Genomic DNA, 20,568 nt, shown 5'->3' on the forward strand with positions numbered 1-20,568 from the left:
GGAGAGTGGACACAGTGCATCCTGGGAGCAGAAAGCTTTAATTGCGTGGTGCCCGGATTTGGTTCCCAACCTATATCCCAAGGTCAGCCCTGTATACCCCCTATGGACCCTGAAGTAGAAATGATGGATACACAGATCTTTTCTGTCAATGTGAGTGCGTCACAACGCTCGGACCGTTGCTCTCTCTTACCTTCGCTGCTCACCGCGGTGAAAGCTGACAAGAGTACCTGGGGCCCCTGTTAGGGCCGCAGCGATATTTAATTCAGAGGATCCCCGACCCTCGGGGGCTGCTGCGGCCATAACCAGTGCGTGAAATGGTTTCCTGCATAGCCAGTATGTTCTGCTGTTACAGCACATCGTCACTACACAGAATAATATAAACCACACACAGCATCTCTAGGGAACAAGGAAAGATTGTGATCACATTTAATATTAAATGAAATAAAAACAAAAAATTCCGTCTTTCCGAACACGAACAGTGTACACATTTATTAACATAATTACAAGGGGAGTTGGTTTATTGCCACATTAAAGGCTTTCCTGTGTCCAACTCTGGCGGAAAACTACAGGTAGTCTGTGGTAATGGGTCAGTGCAAGATCTGCCATTTATGGGCTGCGAGAATCCCGGAAGCCTCAGACGAAGCCGCCAGTACAACAAGCTGGGAATGACCTTTCCGGACAGACAGACTTGTACATTGGAGCCATCACTCAGCGCGAGGTTTCCCCTCCTCATGTGCGACTTAGGACTGCGCCTTCACAATTGCGCGAGAGGACTCCAGCACGTAAGTTGCCAACAGACTGCAACCTCCCATTATATATCATTTAAAGAGAGAGTCAGCAATGGTCATCTACCACAGCACAGATGGCATCGAGAACCTACAGCCGCCAACATGCTGATGGTACACAGGTGGGGTGACGCCCACATGCCAGGACAGCTGGAAGCTTGTGGAGGACATAGCGGGCCCCAGTGATCAAGGGCCCCTGGATTGCACATCATTCCAAATCATGATTTTGTTCCTTGCAAGCTGTTGCTGAACCTACTGCGATGTCAATATGTATTGCTCCCCACCCATCATAGAACCTCGGTGTCGGCAAACGGACGGCGTAACCCAACAGCCCGATAAAGCCCCAGCAACGATGTTCGGCAAGAAAGGTTTAAATAGAATGTCTTCACCGACGCTGTCTCTAGAGTGCTTGGAATGAGACCCATCGCGCCTGAGCTCGGTACGCGGTCTCCGGTCTGTTCCTTCCTCTCACTGCCTGTTGTCTTTAGATACAGTGTGAGCAAACCAGTTCACTTTGGTCTTCCAGCTCTCGCGCAGGGCCTCATTAAACTTCACCCGGAAATGCTTCAACGCGTCCTCATCGCTCTTCCCAAGTGCTAAGGAATCCTGTCGGGAATAAGGGAGAATATTACGTTCAGGTCAAAATTGAACATTTGAAAATACAAAGTAACAGCCATGTTCTAGGTTTTATTAGTACAAACGTAATAGAATGAGATCAGAGGTCACAATTGACAATTTTTCGGTGAAGTGCGGGGAGACTTTGTACAACAGAAACACACACACACACACACACACACACACACACACACACACACACAGTGCACCTGAATCTCCCCTATACAGGTAATGCCCTGGGTACACTGTGCACCTGATCCCTATACAGTATATGCTGCTTACACAAACACCTATACAGGTAATGCCCTGGGTACATTGTGCACCTGATCCCTATACAGTATATGCTGCTTACACAAACACCTATACAGGTAATGCCCTGGGTACACTGTGCACCTGATCCCTATACAGTATCTCCTGCTTACACAAACACCTATACAGGTAATGCCCTGGGTACACTGTGCACCTGATCCCTATACAGTATCTCCTGGGTACATTGTGCACCTGATCCGTATACAGTATCTCCAACTTACACAAACACCTATACAGGTAATGCCCTGGGTACACTGCGCACCTCAATCCCCCTCTGTACAGTATCTCCTGCTTACACAAACACCTATACAGGTAATGCCCTGGGTACATTGTGCACCTGATCCCAATACAGTATCTCCTGCTTACACACACACCTATACAGGTAATATCCTGGGTACACTGTGCACCTGATCCCTATACAGTATCTCCTGCTTACACAAACACCTATACAGGTAATGCCCTGGGTACACTGTGCACCTGATCCCTATACAGTATCTGCTGCTTACACAAACACCTATACAGGTAATGCCCTGGGTACATTGTGCACCTGATCCCTATACAGTATCTGCTGCTTACACAAACACCTATATAGGTAATGCCCTGGGTACACTGTGCACCTGATCCCTAACCTGATCCCTATACAGTATCTGCTGCTTACACAAACATCTATACAGGTAATGCCCTGGGTACACTGTGCACCTGATCCCTATACAGTATCTGCTGCTTACACAAACACCTATATAGGTAATGCCCTGGGTACACTGTGCACCTGATCCCTATACAGTATCTGCTGCTTACACAAACACCTATATAGGTAATGCCCTGGGTACACTGTGCACCTGATCCCTATACAGTATCTGCTGCTTACACACACACCTATACAAGTAATGCCCTGGGTACACTGTGTAAGCAGGAGTTACTGTATAGGGATCGGTTGCACAAACACCTATACAGGTAATGCCCTGGGTACATTGTGCACCTGATCCCTATACAGTATCTCCTGCTTACACACACACCTATACAGGTAATGTCCTGGGTACATTGTGCACCTGATCCCTATACAGTATCTCCTGCTTACACAAACACCTATACAGGTAATATCCTGGGTACACTGTGCACCTGATCCCTATACAGTATCTCCTGCTTACACAAACACCTATATAGGTAATGCCCTGGGTACATTGTGCACATAGAACCTAGGACATTAAATTCAAACCAGTAAGCAGCAGTCTGTTCAGTAGGGACTAATGGCAGTGCTGAGGCATGAGGCACCGATTGGTGGATACATTCTCATGCATATATTGGTTCAGGTATTGTGCTATAGGTTAGAATACGTCAATTCACTGGGAACAGAGGCACGAGGTTCCTAATGCCTGAACTGTCCCCTCCATCTTCTTGGCACAAAGGTCTGCGTGGGGCCCTATTATCATCCTATAGTTATATGCCACAAGGGTTCTGCAGCACCTTATAAAGTACATAAACAAGTGAGCGACCAAGAAACCAGCGACTTACTGTACAATACAGTACAGGACATGGTATATACATTGCTGCATTATTGATCATAACACTGACACAAGCAGCAGGGCGCCAGCAAGCAAGTATTAGGCGCCGCCGCGAGGAGTAAGCGATAGTATGAGTAAGGGGAGGAGAAGCACATGAGGGAAGAGGGCCCTGATCCTGAGAGCTTACATTCTAAAGGTAGGGGCAGACAGATAGGGGTGACAGATGTGGTAGACAGGGAGGAAGGAGCAGCAAGTTAGGATGAGAGCTGGAAGGCTTTGATGAAGTAGTTGGTCTTGAGAGCCCGTTTGAAGATTAGTTGGAAGGTGGAGAGTCAGATAGGGAGAGAGTTCCAGAGGTAGTGAGCAAGTAATCAGTAGGCAGGAGAGACAGTGTACACTTGTTGAGCGGAGTGAGTGGCCAGGAGTGTGAGGAGAGATGAGGTCAGAGATGTAAGTGAGAGAGGAATGGGTCAGGGCTTTGTAAGTGAGTGTAAGAACCTTGAATTGGGTTCTGAAGAGGAAGGGGAGCCAGTGTAGGGCTTGTAGGAGAGGGGAGGCAGATGTAGAGCGTTTGGAGAGGAAGATGAGCCGAGCAGCAGCATTGAGGACAGACTAGAGAGAAGAGATGGATTGGATTTGGGGAGGCCAGATAGGAGAAGGTTACAGTAGTCCAATCTGGAGATCAGTGGATGAGGGTCTTCATAGCATCCTGGGTGAGATAGGGTTTCACCCTGGAAATAATTTTGAGACGGAAACGGCAGGACTGTGAGAGGTGCTGAAAGTGTGGTGTGTAGGAGAGGAAGGAGTCCAGGATAACTCCAAGACAGGGCACTTTGGGGCTAGAGGAGATAGCTGTGCTGTCAATAGATCATGAAATAGTCTTCCCACATAACCTCACTTCCCACTATCAGTTCAGTCTTAAGACTTGTTAAGTGTAAGAAAATGCTGGGACATCCAGGAAAAAAAAAAAGAAAGACAAGCAAGTGAGGAGAGAGGTCAGGGGAGGAGATAGCAGAGACAGTTGGAGATACGAGTGAGGAGAGAGGTCAGGGGAGGAGATAGCATAGACAGTTGGAGTTACGAGTGAGGAAAGAGGTCAGGGGAGGAGATAGCAGAGACAGTTAGAGATACAAGTGAGGAAAGAGGTCAGGGGAGGAGATAGCAGAGGCAGTTGGAGATACAAGTGAGGAAAGAGGTCAGGGGAGGAGATAGCAGAGGCAGTTGGAGATACGAGTGAGGAGAGAGTTCAGGGGAGGAGATAGCAGAGACAGTTGGAGATACGAGTGAGGAAAGAGGTCAGGGGAGGAGATAGCAGAGACAGTTGGAGATACTAGTGAGGAGAGAGGTCAGGGGAGGAGATAGCAGAGACAGTTAGAGATACAAGTGAGGAAAGAGGTCAGGGGAGGAGATAGCAGAGGCAGTTGGAGATACGAGTGAGGAGAGAGTTCAGGGGAGGAGATAGCAGAGACAGTTGGAGATACGAGTGAGGAAAGAGGTCAGGGGAGGAGATAGCAGAGACAGTTGGAGATACGAGTGAGGAAAGAGGTCAGGGGAGGAGATAGCAGAGACAGTTGGAGATACGAGTGAGGAAAGAGGTCAGGGGAGGAGATAGAGGCAGTTGGAGGTACAAGTGAGGAGAGGGGTCAGGGGAGGAGAGGTAGATCTGAGTATCAGCAGAGAGATGATATTGGAGGTCAAAAAAGCTGATGAGTTTACCTAGGGGCATATTTATTATTATTTTTACTAAAATAATGTGAAACGGCTTTTTTCACACCCTTTTCACATTATTTTAGTATCACAAATTTATTAATGGGCAATTTGAGTAGTTTTCGTGAAAATTACTCCATGGTTGTACACAATATGCTCAAGGAGTTTGGAAGCAAAAGGGAGGAGAGATATGGGTCGGCAGTTGGAGAGATTTGTCCCGTTTTACTACAGTGCTTGTTCTCAATTATAAAAAAGGTCAATAATAAATAATAATGAAGCATAAAGGAAGTATGTCTTATATAACCATCTCATCTCCTGATGCAAACTGGCCTGATGTAACACACATACTTCTTTTTCTACTCATTTCACTTTGTACCCAGTATCGGATGCATTGCGTGAGAGTAAGAAACGGTTATGCCCATCTGGGCTTGGTTCATAGGCAACAAAATGACTTCCGGTGATGTATGCAGACAATGGGAATAGTACTTCACCTTGAGATATTGTATATCCTTAGAACAGGCGAGTTCGGGCAGACCTGCCGCTTTCATCAGTGCAAACAAGTTAAGAAAGAGGGCACCGTGGCATCGAAGGATCGTGTATGCTTTTTCACAGTAGTCCCGGAACCTGTATGGACAGGAAAATGCAAAATGTCAATGTGTACCAACACTATGAAGCCATGGGCAACCTGTAATGTGCACCAACACTATGAAGCCATGGGCAATCTTTAATGTGCACCAAGACTATGAAGCCATGGGCAACCTGTAATGTGCACCAACACTATGAAGCCATGGGCAACCAGAAATGTGCACAAACACTATGAGGCCATAGGCAACTTGTAACAGAACACTATATGACATCGGTTTAAGAGTTCAAATAAATAGTTTTAAACAGCATAGACAGAAAAAAAAATGGTGATTGTAACAACTATTTATTCCTAAAGCCAACGGACTCCAAAATGTTATAAATAGGTGTACATTTAACACAGGGAGAACAGTCCACTCCCCTAGCCTAAAATGTCACAGGGCAGTAATGCATGGTTTTATGGCAGACTGGTCACCTAAATGCAGCCATTGGGTATGTCCAATCTCCTAGTGTAGGTTTCACAGGGCAATAATGCATGGTTTTACAGCGGAATGGTTACCTACAGGCAGCCATTGGGTGTGCAGTTTACAGTGACATTACTAAGATAGCACAAGACTCGTGTTCATGAGGTCAGACTGGTCATGGTGAGGTTCCTAGCAGATTAATGCGATTTCATATATGGGTGCCCCAGATTATGTACAGGACAAAATGTCCTATACAACATACTCAACCTTGTCATCTTTTAGGTTCTCGTCTCTTTATAAAGAGTTGGGAGCAAACACAAAACGGATACAGTACTGGAAATTATACTTAAATATTAAGTGAGGAAACAAACCATAATTTGCAAAATAACTTCCACTATAAATTAAAAGACTCAACCACAACCCCAAACCTCATCTCTATCTCCCCCCACCCCCTTTACCCCAGGGGCACAGTCTGATGAGGTCAGCCCAACAAAGAACGTGGCTGCTATCTGCAGGTGCCCAGCAAGCCCCTCAGGGTCTTGGATCAGTAATGAAGAACAAGGTACATTTCAGTATCAAAGGGTTTTTCTCACCTCTCAAATTTCTCACTGTTGTTGGTCTTCCCTTGCTGGATAACGTGCACAAAATCGTACGTCAGGATGAAGGGAACCCGTTCTCGGTTAAAGCCAAACTTGGTCTTAAAATTACCGAGGAAGTGACCAAAATCTATGTGGAACAGCTGTAAAATGAAAACACTTATTTTCAGAATCAGGAGGCGGTGAGGGGCTGTATTCGCAATGAAACGGCTTGAGTGTGTAGTAAATAAAGATATCAGATTAACTCCTAGCACAAACAATGATAGCCGGTACATCGCGCTTTTAGTGTGTCCTAACACGCTCCTCACAACCCTTGGCTCGGCATTCCGCATGGGAATCTATGGCAGTTATGGTCTGTGTGAGAAAGGAGTGGGTGAAGCCTGACATCTTGTTAAATCGAACGTTAGTGCCTTCACAGCCCACCATTGCCGTCCCTTGGCAGTTTCCATTTTATTATTTTTTCTTACAATCTCCTTTCATACCGTGGCGTGACGGTCAGAATAATACTGCAACTCCTTGCCTCCAGCCGAGCGCCATAGTGACAGCCAAGGTCTGGCGGATTGCTGGGAGCGCAGCACAAATGTTCAGTCCTGTAGCCGCTGCACGTTTTTATAATCCGCAATAATAATAATAATTATATAGCACTTTTTTCCCCAATGAGGACTCAAAGTGCTTTACATTTGCCTTTACAGCACAAAATATAAAATAAGCTGAACAAGGGACATTAGTGAAATGCGTGAGGACAGTAGAGTCTATTTTTGAAGGACTCTAGAGTGGAGGCCTCTCGTACTGTGAGGGGAAGCGAGTTCCAGAGAGTCAGAGACACAAAGCTGAAAGCTCGACCCCCAGATAAATTCCGGGAGATTCTCGGTACTGTTATTAATCCTTCGTCAACGGATCGCAGTAATCGAGTGGGGCAGTAAGGGATCAGAAGCTGCTTCAGGTACGTTGGGCCCAGAAAGCCAATCGTGAAAACGACTCGCCATCTTACAGGCAGGAACCGCTTCCATAGAAAAGGGCCGCTATTTTAAAGGTAAATACTTATTGACACCAGCTTCTCCCCCACCCCTAAATATCCCCGCAGCCCTGCTGGGGCAAACACAGTCACCTAATGGAAATGCATTGTAATAATTCTGGCATTAGTAGTCCTGTATCCTGTAACAAATGACATCAGTAGGGATCACCCACCTGGCCGGTTTCACGTATCATGATATTGTCGCTGTGACGATCTCCGATGCCCAGGACATATGTCGCTACACAGTAGCCAGCGCAAGACAGAGTGAACTCCTCAATAGCGCGTTCCAGAGCTTCCCTATTATACAAGGTGAAAAAGAGACTCTCAGAGATAACAATGGGGGAACCTCTAACGCACAGGCTCTCAAACTCGGTCCTCAGGACCCCACATGGTGCATAATTCCAGGTCTCCTCACAGAATCACAAGTGAGATAATTAGCTCCACCTGTGCATCTTTTAAACCGTGTCAGTGAGTAATGAATACACCTGTGCACCTGCTGGGTGACCTAGGAAATGTGTCAGTGAGTAATGAATACACCTGTGTACCTGCTGGGTGACCTAGGAAATGTGTCAGTGAGTAATGAGTACACCTGTGCACCTGCTGGGTGACCTGGGAATGTGTCAGTGAGTAATGACTACACCTGTGTACCTGCTGGGTGACCTGGGAAATGTGTCAGTGAGTAATGACTACACCTGTGTACCTGCTGGGTGACCTGGGAAATGTGTCAGTGTGTAATGAATACACCGGTGTACCTGCTGGGTGACCTGGGAAACGTGTCAGTGAGTAATGAATACACCTGTGCACCTGCTGTGTGACCTGGGAAATGTGTCAGTGAGTAATGACTACACCTGTGCACCTGCTGGGTGACCTGGGAAACGTGTCAGTGAGTAATGACTACACCTGTGCACCTGCTGGGTGACCTGGGAAATGTGTCAGTGAGTAATGAATACACCTGTGCACCTGCTGGGTGACCTGGGAAATGTGTCAGTGAGTAATGAATACACCTGTGCACCTGCTGGGTGACCTGGGAAATGTGTCAGTGAGTAATGAGTACACCTGTGCACCTGCTGTGTGACCTGGGAAATGTGTCAGTGAGTAATGACTACACCTGTGCACCTGCTGGGTGACCTGGGAAATGTGTCAGTGAGTAATGAATACACCTGTGCTCCTGCTGGGTGACCTGGGAAATGTGTCGGTGAGTAATGAATACATCTGTGAACCTGCTGGGTGACCTGGGAAATGTGTCAGTGAGTAATGATTACACCTGTGCACCTGCTGGGTGACCTGGGAAATGTGTCAGTGAGTAATGAATACACCTGTGCACCTGCTGGGTGACCTGGGAGATGTGTCAGTGAGTAATGACTACACCTGTGCACCTGCTGGGTGACCTGGGAAATGTGTCAGTGAGTAATGAATACACCTGTGTACCTGCTGGGTGACCTGGGAAATGTGTCAGTGAGGAATGATTACTCCTGTGCTCCTGCTGGGTGAACTGGGAAATGTGTCAGTGAGTAATGAATACACCTGTGCACCTGGTGGGTGACCTGGGGAATGTGTCAGTGAGTAATGATTACACCTGTGCTCCTGCTGGGTGACCTGGGAAATGTGTCGGTGAGTAATAATTACACCTGTGCACCTGCTGAGTGACCTGGGAAATGTGTCAGTGAGTAATGAATACACCTGTGCTCCTGCTGGGTCATCTGGGAAATGTGTCAGTGAGTAATGACTACACCTGTGCTCCTGCTGGGTGACCTGGGAAATGTGACCTGTGTGAGGTCCTGGGGACTGAGTTTGAGACCCTCTGCTCTAATGGACCCTGCGGATATTTCTCTGAAGGTGGGGGGTACACACTGAGCGCTCCACTAGAGGTATTAGAATTATTGCTATAATAATCCTGTGTTACTAACAAACGTGGCGATTGGCCCCGTACTTCTCTCCTAGACATTTTGATAAACACGAAGAGGGTTCTGGACCATCAATTAAATATAACATATTAAATGGAGATTACAAAATAAAATTCCTGTAGTATTGGTTTCGGCCTGGCCTTAGCCAGTGGTGTCGCGATAGTCGCTATATCAGACGCAGAAGATCATTTATCCCAGCGCAAGGCGTCAGCACCATCGGTAAATGATCAGTCTTGAAAGCTACTCCTGTAACGCACCCTGGATTCTTGCTCTTTAACCAGTTCAGAAGGGCGTCTTTATTGAAGGCCGCGGTAGCCGCCATGTTGCTTTTGTTTCGTTGGATGTTGGCGATGGTGTCAGAATGCATGACGACCTCAATCAGACCCGTCTTATCCCCTGTTGATAGGCAGCCATAAGGGGTCACCCTATAAGGAGAGAGAGAGGCATTCACATACTTACACGCTGAGAAACTGCTCCCAGCTTCCATCACTACCCCCAGATCCCCACGAATCCCCCACCCCCCATGTCCATCCACATATAAAAGGAGTTTCAATGACACTTCTATAAAAATAAGAAGTTGGTAATAACTTTCCCAAAGTGCAGGAACATGGTCCCCCGGAGCTAGGGCGAGCCTGGCGTAACATTACCTGAGGTCCAGGCCTTCCTTCTTCCACAGAACATCCATCAGCGTAATCATCTGCAGCGTCAGCATGTCCTGCCGCAGGTCTGCGCAAGACAGAGGACATTATGTAAGGATTACCCCAGGGATCTCCTACATCGCCCCATGAACCCGCTCTTACCATCTCCGTTCTTAAATATGATCCCGACTCTGCTCCCACCCGACAGCTCGTTATTGTACACGATCCAAAGCGGCTTCATCTTGGACTCCATAAAAGTGCAAAGTTCCACACTGTCAATGAGATGGGCGACAGTCACTGGCTGTATCAGCCGCCCGCACGCTATATCCAACGCCTGAGGGCAGAACGCCCAGGGGGTGGGTATAAATCAGCACAGACCCGATATACCTAGCCCTAGAGTAAGCTATATAATGCTGCAAGGTACTCCCAGGAGGAGAGAGAGATGTACACACCTAATACCCCGGGGACACTGTTCCCCCTACTGGTGAGTAACTGACGGGGCAACATCATTTTCCTCTCCTGTCCCTACACCGCGCTATAGTGATTGCAGGAAGGAGCAGAGCGGCCATGTTGGAGGCTGGGGCGAAGCTGCCGGAGGTTCTGCCCTTACAGGAGAAACTGTCCTCTAATGGTGCATACACACGGTCAGATGTGTCAGACGAACGACTGAACGATTTTTGCCTGTATTAAAATTAATGGAATTGTCCAAATCTGCAAACACATCAGATGTCAGATATCGTTATCTGACCATCGGGAACGCGCATCGCTCATCGTCCATCTGACAAACATGCAGATATTTCCTCCAGATATGAACAATTTTTTAACGCATTATTGTACAGATCTGAAGCAAAATCTGACCCTGTGTATGCGCCATTATCTGACCCTGTGTATGCGCCATTATCTGACCCTGTGTATGCACCATTATCTGACCGTGTGTATGCACCATTATCTGACCGTGTGTATGCACCATTATCTGACCGTGTGTATGCACCATTATCTGACCCTGTGTATGCACCATTATCTGACCCTGTGTATGCACCATTATCTGACCCTGTGTATGCGCCATTATCTGACCCTGTGTATGCGCCATTATCTGACCGTGTGTATGCGCCATTATCTGACCGTGTGTGTGCACCATTATCTGACCGTGTGTGTGCACCATTATCTGACCGTGTGTGCGCACCATTATCTGACCCTGTGTATGCGCCATTATCTGACCGTGTGTATGCGCCATTATCTGACCGTGTGTATGCGCCATTATCTGACCCGGTGTATGCGCCATTATCTGACCCGGTGTATGCGCCATTATCTGACCCGGTGTATGCACCATAAGCCTATAAATGCCAAAAGCACAAATTTCTATACCGGATACATTTTGCGATTATTATTATGAGGGTACTATTGGGTTGTCGGGGGTTTTAGGTTTAATGGGGCTGCACTAGATATAGGTTATAAACAGTAATATTTATATATATATATATATATATATATATATATATATAAATATAACACGACGGAGGCCGCACCTCGCTCCCTGTATAACAGACACAGGCCGCACCTCGCTCCCTGTATAACTAAGACACAGGACGGAGGCCGCACCTCGCTCCCTGTATAACTAAGACACAGGACGGAGGCCGCACCTCGCTCCATGTATAACTAAGACACAGGACGGAGGCAGCACCTCGCTCCCTGTATAACTAAGACACAGGACGGAGGCCGCACCTCGCTCCATGTATAACTAAGACACAGGACGGAGGCCGCACCTCGCTCCCTGTATAACTAAGACACAGGACGGAGGCCGCACCTCGCTCCCTGTATAACTAAGACACAGGACGGAGGCAGCACCTCGCTCCCTGTATAACTAAGACACAGGACGGAGGCCGCACCTCGCTCTGTATAACGGAGGCCGCACCTCGCTCTCTGTATAACATAGACACACAGGACGGAGGCCGCACCTCCCTCCCTGTATAACTAAGAGACACACAGGACGGAGGCCGCACCTCCCTCCCTGTATAACTAAGAGACACACAGGACGGAGGCCGCACCTCGCTCCCTGTATAACTAAGACACAGGACGGAGGCCGCACCTGGCTCTGTATAACGGAGGCCGTACGTCGCTCCCTGTATAACTAAGACACAGGACGGAGGCCGCACCTCGCTCCCTGTATAACTAAGACACAGGACGGAGGCCGCACCTCGCTCCCTGTATAACTAAGACACAGGACGGAGGCCGCACCTCGCTCCCTGTATAACTAAGACACAGGACGGAGGCCGCACCTCGCGCCCTGTATAACGGAGGCCGCACCTCGCGCCCTGTATAACGGAGGCCGCACCTCGCGCCCTGTATAACGGAGGCCGCACCTCGCGCCCTGTATAACGGAGGCCGCACCTCGCGCCCTGTATAACGGAGGCCGCACCTCGCGCCCTGTATAACGGAGGCCGCACCTCGCGCCCTGTATAACGGAGGCCGCACCTCGCGCCCTGTATAACGGAGGCCGCACCTCGCGCCCTGTATAACGGAGGCCGCACCGCCCTCCCTGTAGCTCCTGCGTGTATAACGGTCGGCTGTTTGTACCATATTACTCCCAATCACATCCCAGCACTATGGCACTCACCAGACATCTGTGAGAATGAGGTTGGGGTCCAGAGGGGAGTAGAGGTGGGACAGGGGCTCCAGGTAGGTGTCCTGCCTTATACACATGTGCATGGCCTCTTTAGCCTGGGCCTTGTTGGTCTTCTGGACACTGGACCTCACAAAGTCATTGAGACCCTTCAACTTGGATAGAGCGTCCCCCTGCACCACACACACGATACAAGGGTCATTTACTACAGAGAACAACTCTACTCACACAGAGGCATCCAATAAATGATTCATTGTGACAACCCCCCACCCCCCCTTCATATGTCACTTCCCAAAATATCAGCCACTAAACAAAATGCCCAATCCTCCAATTCCCTGAAATAATCTACAATGACAACAACGGAGTTACTCTCTACATGAGAATAATGACATTTCTAATGAAAACAGGGTTGAAGTACCAGCACTTGCCCAGTAGGGGGCAGAGAGACACCAGTAATATCATATAGAGCGCAGGGTTCTCACCTCTAATCCACAGTACCCCCCATCAGGACATGTCTGCAAGATTTCTGCCTGAGGAAGCTGGCGGGATAATTACTGACCCAGCAACAAGGATTACCTCACCTGTGCATGATTAAAGAAATCCACAAAACATGGCCTGCTGGTGGTACTGGGCTACTGGAGATGGAAACGCTGATCTAGAACATAAAAACCCCTTGAAACTTCGTATATTGGCTGCATATAATGTACGATGGATTGACTGCCCTTCCCCGTGGCTGCTACATCACATACCCGGCCACGTGATAGCTGCACTGCGCGATCTTCTCCTGCACCAAGGACAATCGCCCAAACATCAGGCAATCGCCTAATGAATGCACCACCAGGGGGCAGGGCAGGGCAGGGCAAGTCACCACCAAGGGGCAGGGCAGGGCAAGTCACCACCAGGGGGCAGGGCAGGTCAAGTCACCACCAGGGGGCAGGTCAGGTCAGGTCACCACCAGGGGGCAGGTCAGGTCAGGTCACCACCAGGGGGCAGGTCAGGTCAGGTCACCACCAGGGGGCAGGGCAGGTCAGGTCACCACCAGGGGGCAGGGCAGGTCAGGTCACCACCAGGGGGCAGGGCAGGTCAGGTCACCACCAGGGGGCAGGGCAGGTCAGGTCAGGTCACCACCAGGGGGCAGGGCAGGTCAGGTCAGGTCACCACCAGGGGGCAGGTCAGGTCAGGTCACCACCAGGGGGCAGGGCAGGTCAGGTCACCACCAGGGGGCAGGGCAGGTCAGGTCACCACCAGGGGGCAGGGCAGGGCAGGTCAGGTCACCACCAGGGGGCAGGGCAGGGCAGGTCAGGTCACCACCAGGGGGCAGGGCAGGGCAGGTCACCACCAGGGGGCAGGGCAGGGCAGGTCACCACCAGCGGGCAGGGCAGGTCACCACCAGGGGGCAGGGCAGGGCAGGTCACCACCAGGGGGCAGGGCAGGGCAGGTCACCACCAGGGGGCAGGGCAGGGCAGGTCACCACCAGGGGGCAGGGCAGGTCACCACCAGGGGGCAGGGCAGGTCAGGTCACCACCAGGGGGCAGGGCAGGTCAGGTCACCACCAGGGGGCAGGGCAGGTCAGGTCACCACCAGGGGGCAGGGCAGGTCAGGTCACCACCAGGGGGCAGGGCAGGTCAGGTCACCACCAGGGGGCAGGGCAGGTCAGGTCACCACCAGGGGGCAGGGCAGGTCAGGTCACCACCAGGGGGCAGGGCAGGTCAGGTCACCACCAGGGGGCAGGGCAGGTCAGGTCACCACCAGGGGGCAGGGCAGGTCAGGTCACCACCAGGGGGCAGGGCAGGTCAGGTCACCACCAGGGGGCAGGGCAGGTCAGGTCACCACCAGGGGGCAGGGCAGGTCACCACCAGGGGGCAGGGCAGGTCAGGTCACCACCAGGGGGCAGGGCAGGTCAGGTCACCACCACCACTTACAAAATTGTATTTTATTTTTCCTTTTAAATACAACAAATTGCACATTTTATTGTAGTGCTTGATTGAGGGATGTACCCATTATACCACCTGGACAAAGTCATTGGCCTGTGATAAATGGACGGCTACAGTCTCATAAATGCTGTAAAGGGATCAGCGCCAACTGCGCGGAGAAGACAACCACAGAGGGACGAGGGAAAGGCCGGAGATATGGCGTAGCCGTCTCAGCCCCTTCCAACCAAGGAGGAATTTGTTTACACTACAGGGGCAAAAAGGTCTGCTGCCCCCCACCCCAACATAAGAGAGGGGGGGGGGTAAGAGTATTAAACAGTACGTAATGAAAATCCAATTGATTCTCCGGGCGCACTAGGGGGACGCTACACATGTAGAGTGTCGGTGAGAGTATTGCGTGGAGCAAAGAGTCAATTCAACATAACATACTGGAGTCACATTGTGATGGGGCATGGGGCACGAGTGCTGTATCATGTAAGATTTCATTTTTACCAACAATTATGAAGGGGGACTCTGTGTTCTGTTTGGTAAATATACCTTTAAGAGCATGTAGTGGTGTGTGATATACAGGTATCTGGAGCCATGCTGACTGCAGTGCCTCCCACAGCGGCTGGAGGGTGCGTGGTGGAGTATCCACAGAGCAAACACAACGATCGCGGTCGTCTCACAGATGCTCAATCGTGTTCATGTTTAGGGAATTAGGGGCCAGGGAAGTAGTCGGAAGTCTGGGTCGTGCTCCTTCTCCCACTGTCAGACACCTCTAGCCGTGTGACTTGTCATTGTCTTGCTGGAAGATCCCATCCACCTCAGGGAAGACTATCAGCATGTATGGGGGTACGTGCTCTGCAAGGATGGATTCATAACCACTTTGGCTGAGGGCGCCTTCCCCATGGAGGAGTGGGCCCAGAGAACGCCATGAAAACATCCCCCAGACTATAATGCTGCCACCACCAGCTCGTGGTCTTCCACCAATGGTTGGAGGGTGATTGTTCTCCGATGTTTCTCGTCTGACACGCCAACGTCCATCCATTCGATGAAGCAGAAAACGTGACTCATTGGAGAAGGCAACCCTTCACCAATCAGCGGAGGTCTCCAATTCCGATACAGGGGTGAAAATTTAAGCCTTTTCCGCCGATGCACCTTCGTTAGCATAGGTGCAGTGACCATTCGTTTGCTTCGGAGCCCCATACGCAGCAGGGATCGCTGAACTGTCGTTTTAGATACGTCTGGTGGCCCCCAGGTTCATTTTGACGGTGAGCTGCTCCACTGTAGCGTGTCGGTCCGCCATCACGCACCTTTGTAGCCGACATTCACCTCTCCGCAGTTTCCACATCGGTTATTCGCAATGGTGCCATTTGTCCAGTCACGATATACCTCCACCACAACAGCACGCGAACAGTTCACAAACTGCGCTGTTTCATAAATACGTCCACCCTTGGCCCGAAAGCCAATAATCATCTCTTTTTGCAACTTGGATAAATTGCACCTTTTGCCCATGACAGCAACGGGTGATATGTGTGCAGACGGCCTATCGCACTCCTTATATACCCACCAACCCAGCGCACGGCACGTGATGTACTTCATGGGCTACACGCTGCCAATGTCAAATGTAGGAGGTGGTCATAATAATGTGACTCAACTGTGTTTATCTACACACACAAATATCTATATCTATTTATTTATACCTGCTTCATAAGAACCTTCATATGGTAGGTGCTCCCCCGGCAATACGCTTCAAGAATGAGCCCGAACCTCAAGGCCACAGCCGGAACGTGCATCTCGGACCTAGAGTGGAATGAAGAATAGAGTCATCTAGGAGAGAGGTTCTCAAACTCGGTCCTCAGGACCCCACACAGGTCACGTTTTCCATGTCACACAGCAGGGGCACAGGTGTAGTCATTACTCACTGACACATTTTAAAAGTTCCATAGATTAAGCTAATTATTTAACTTGTGATTCTGTGAGGAGACCTGGAAAACATGCACTGTTTGGGGTCCTGAGGACCAAGTTTGAGAACCTTGGTCTAGGAGGTTACTCAGACCCACAGAAACAGGGAATCGAACAATATACATGAAGGTTTAATGAGGATGACGCCAGAGGGTGTTGGGGCGCTCTCATTGGTTACCCTCTGGCCGAACGGTCAATGCTTCCCCCAGACACACGACCTGTCTCCAATGGTCCCATCATCTACAGTGTTTCTAAATACCAACGTCAGTCAGATCATGTCTTACCTAAGGTGCCAGAACAAGAAGTGTCCAATCTTGCGGTGGTTCAGTGCCCGTTCCAGGAGGAACATGGTCAGCTCACAGTCCAGGTAGGATTCATACTTGAGAACCTGCACCAGCTGCAGGAGGTACTGGCGAAGCTCCTCGTTCCTACAGAGGAGAAGTCAGATTAGCGTCGCCTAAAGTCTATTCATCTTCTAACTAGTGAGGTCCAGCTTTCTGTGTTCACCCACCCCAACCATTGATGGCATAGACCTTGACCAACCACCACCGAGCAGGGCCCCCCCAGCCACCCGTGCCAACATGAGCTGCACTCACGTTAATTTCTTCAGGCAGCTCATTGTAAAGGATCCCACGTGTCGATCAGGGAAGTTGAAGTCTAGTAACTCCAGGGCGGTCAGGACCGGCAGCTCCGGCCAATTCTGCAGCAAATACACCATCTTTGGAAGACGCAATACGAATGGTTATTTTTCAGTTGCCATTTCCCGATCTCCCCTCCCCGCTACAAGACTTTCGGTCGATGTCACGCGTTCCCCCTGGTCAATACCTGCGCCACATCCTCGTGTTTGTTCCACTTGGTGGTCAGCAGCAGTTTGGGGAGGGCCTCTGGGTAATGGACTTTAATTTCGTGACGCAGTTTCCACACAAGCTCCTTCTCGTGCTCGTATAGCTCTGCTTGGCCTTTCCGTTCCACGATCTCCTGGAGCTGCTGCCGCTGGGTGGGGGAGAGGGACAGACACCGGCTGTTTGTCATAGCTCAGAGTGACCCAGATCGTTCAGCACAGACAACAGCCCACGTGGGGGGCTATTCACATGGAGCACATCCTCATGGCACAAAGACACAACACACACCGGGGGGGGCAGCATTGTAACTGTTACTATGTATAGTCTAGGACAACAACGAGATTCACGTTAAAGACATATGTACAGGTCTGTGCTGGGAAAAGACCACGACATGCCCCCTAATTGCCAATTAATAGGCTTAGAACACTAATTAGGCAATTTAGAGGTTCTCAGATTTAGTAACATTCACAGAACATGATAAGAGAGGTGTCAGTAAGTTATGTGTAATAATCCCTCTGCCACCACACATAACCTACAGCAGCGCCGATATAGGCTCTACGTCCTGGCGTTATTTCCACCGACAGGCAGCGACCGTCATCAGGCGCGGCAGGGAATAAACTGGATGGGATAAGGGACACAGACAATGACCACCTACATGACTTCCTGCTGGACGCACGAACGCACCTCGTACACAAAAGATAAAGCTACGACCCTCCGATGTGCTTGGGGGAGGGGGGGTCTTGGGACAATATGACCCACCAACATACTGGGGGGGTGGGTTCAATATGACCCACCGACGTGCTTGGGGAGGGCTATATGATCCACCGACATGCTTGGGGTGGGGGGGGGTTGGGGGCAATATGACCCACCGACATGCTTGGGGGGGGGGGGGGGGGTGGCATTATGACCCACCGACATGCTTGGGGGGGGGGGGTGGCATCATGACCCACCGATATGCTTGGGGGGGGGCAATATGGCCCACCAACATGCTTGGGGGGGGGGGGCAATATGACCCACCGACATGCTTGGGGGGGGGTGGCAATATGACCCACCAACATGCTTGGGGGGGGGGGGAGGGGGGTCACAATATGACCCACCGACATGCTTGGGGGGGTGGCAATATGGCCCGACATGCTTGGGGGGGCAATATGAACCACCGACATGCTTGAGGTGGGCGGGGGCAATATGACCCACTGACATGCTTGGGGGGGGGGGGGGGGGGGGCAGTATGACCCACCGACGTGCTGAGGGGGGGGGTGGGCAATATGACCCACCGACGTGCTGAGGGGGGGGGGGGGAGGGGGGGCATATGACCAGACGTGCTGAGGGGGGGGCATATGACCAGACGTGGTGGGGGAATATGTTGCACAGGGAGAGCAGGAAATAATGGGATAACTGTTCCTATAAATCAAATAAATACTAGATTTCTCCCTTTAAGGTGCCCACATTACCTCGTCAGGGGTCGCAATGTTCACTTCTCCAAGTCTGCCCAGATCCAGGATCTACAGGAGAGAATCAGAGGATTAGGACAGACCGTCAGTCAGACCACAGTACACCTCAGCACAAGATGGCCGCCCCCATGCACCAGGCTTTTCAGTGTGACACGGGTGACGGCAGAAACAGAATAACCTCAACACAGGAATTTAGCTTTACGCCATCGTACTAACCAGGCCACGCCCATAATCGGGTCACATGTCCCTTTTCCAAAGTCATACCCCAGCCTGGGCTGTGAGAGACGTCACTCAGTAAGACTGACCGGAGATCTCAGGGAAGGGATATGGAGAATAGAAGGCAAACGAGGGACCTGTACATGATGGTGATCTCTTCATGCTGAATGACTAGCACCATCATAGACACTGAGCAATGCTCTATAACAAGGATATTCTGTACAGGGAGAGCAGAACACTAGGGGCGAGCAGTTCCCAAAAACAGGGGAGAAAATACAGGTTGAGTCTCCCATATCCAAAATGCTTGGGACCAGGGATATTTTGGATATTGGAATATTCTGTATTTTGGAATAATTGCATACTATAGTGAAATATCTTGGGAATGGGTCCCCAATATACAGACAGAATGCATTTATGTGTTATATACACCTTATATATACACAGCCTGCAGGTCATTATATACAATATTGTCAATAATTTTGTGGCTCAAACAAAGTTTGTGTACATACATGAAATTCATTTATATATCATATACACCTTATACACACAGCCCATAGGTCATTTTATACTTTATTTTTTATAATTTTGTGCATTAAATGAAGTTTGTGTACATTGAACCATCAAAAATCAAAGGTTTCACTATCTCAGTCATGCTAAAAATATTCCGTATTTTGGAATATTTGGATATGGGAGACTCAACCTGTACACACTTCTCCCTTTAAGGCAGTGTTTCCCAAACTCAGTTCTCAAGGCACCTTAACAGTCCAGGTTTTAAGGATATTCATGCTTAAGCACAGGTGACTTGCATTCTAACTTAGTCAGTTTGATTTAAATATCTGGGTTCAAGCATGGCTATACTTAAAACCTGGATTGTTAGGGTTCCTGGAAGACAGTGTTTGGGAACCACAGCTTTAAGGATTCCAGTATATAGGAGCACCGGTGTCCTACAGATATTATTCCGGATCCGGAGATGTCCCCTGCTCTGTGATACTCCTCAGACACCGCGCTCAGTCCCCACCTACCTTATCAGCAGAGGGATAGTACACCGGGCAGTCGGACATGCTGAAATAGCAGATCCTTAGAGTTGCTGCACTCTCTGTATTAGGGTTACACTGTATGGTTCCCATCGGGTTCAGCAATTCCCCCTTTTCATCTACAGTAGAAAGAAGAAGAGATCAAAAGACCAAGATGAGCCCTTACAGGAGCAGAAGGTAGACCTGCAATGCAGGAGCAGGTAATCAGCGCGTCCTGGCCACACAAGTGGGGACGTTTATCAAAGCTTGGGGAGAGAAAGAACCAACCAATCGGCTCCTAACTGTCATGTTACACTTCCATAGGATCACTATCTGTTCGGCGGGTTCTTTGTGGATTGCAAGCGAACCAGGGCCAGCCATGCATTCCTGCCGCTATCTGTAATGATTTCCGTGCGCAAGGAGACCGCAAG

At 49.8% G+C, this 20,568-nt stretch overlaps 1 protein-coding gene across 2 annotated transcripts in view; it reads right to left on the reverse strand.

Moving 5' to 3' along the window:
- Positions 1–395: 395 nt before the first annotated feature.
- Positions 396–20,568, reverse strand: part of PIK3CD (phosphatidylinositol-4,5-bisphosphate 3-kinase catalytic subunit delta) — a 75,583-nt gene continuing 55,410 nt past the window's right edge. For both annotated transcript variants that reach the window (XM_088457160.1, XM_088457159.1), the window contains exons 10-23: positions 20,147–20,277; positions 18,909–18,959; positions 17,441–17,608; positions 17,212–17,333; positions 16,900–17,043; positions 16,354–16,453; positions 12,732–12,910; positions 10,280–10,389; positions 10,127–10,205; positions 9,737–9,904; positions 7,749–7,872; positions 6,558–6,703; positions 5,410–5,542; positions 396–1,391 (exon numbers count right to left, since the gene is read on the reverse strand). In XM_088457160.1, coding sequence (XP_088313286.1) covers positions 1,254–1,391; positions 5,410–5,542; positions 6,558–6,703; positions 7,749–7,872; positions 9,737–9,904; positions 10,127–10,205; positions 10,280–10,389; positions 12,732–12,910; positions 16,354–16,453; positions 16,900–17,043; positions 17,212–17,333; positions 17,441–17,608; positions 18,909–18,959; positions 20,147–20,277 — 1,793 coding nt within the window. In that variant the 3' untranslated portion in view covers positions 396–1,253. The remainder of the gene's footprint in view (positions 1,392–5,409; positions 5,543–6,557; positions 6,704–7,748; positions 7,873–9,736; positions 9,905–10,126; positions 10,206–10,279; positions 10,390–12,731; positions 12,911–16,353; positions 16,454–16,899; positions 17,044–17,211; positions 17,334–17,440; positions 17,609–18,908; positions 18,960–20,146; positions 20,278–20,568) is intronic.

The sequence above is a fragment of the Taudactylus pleione genome, unplaced genomic scaffold (genome assembly GCF_031769625.1).
Source record: "Taudactylus pleione unplaced genomic scaffold, aTauple2 ptg000740l, whole genome shotgun sequence".
In the NCBI taxonomy this organism is placed as follows: Eukaryota; Metazoa; Chordata; class Amphibia; order Anura; family Myobatrachidae; genus Taudactylus; species Taudactylus pleione.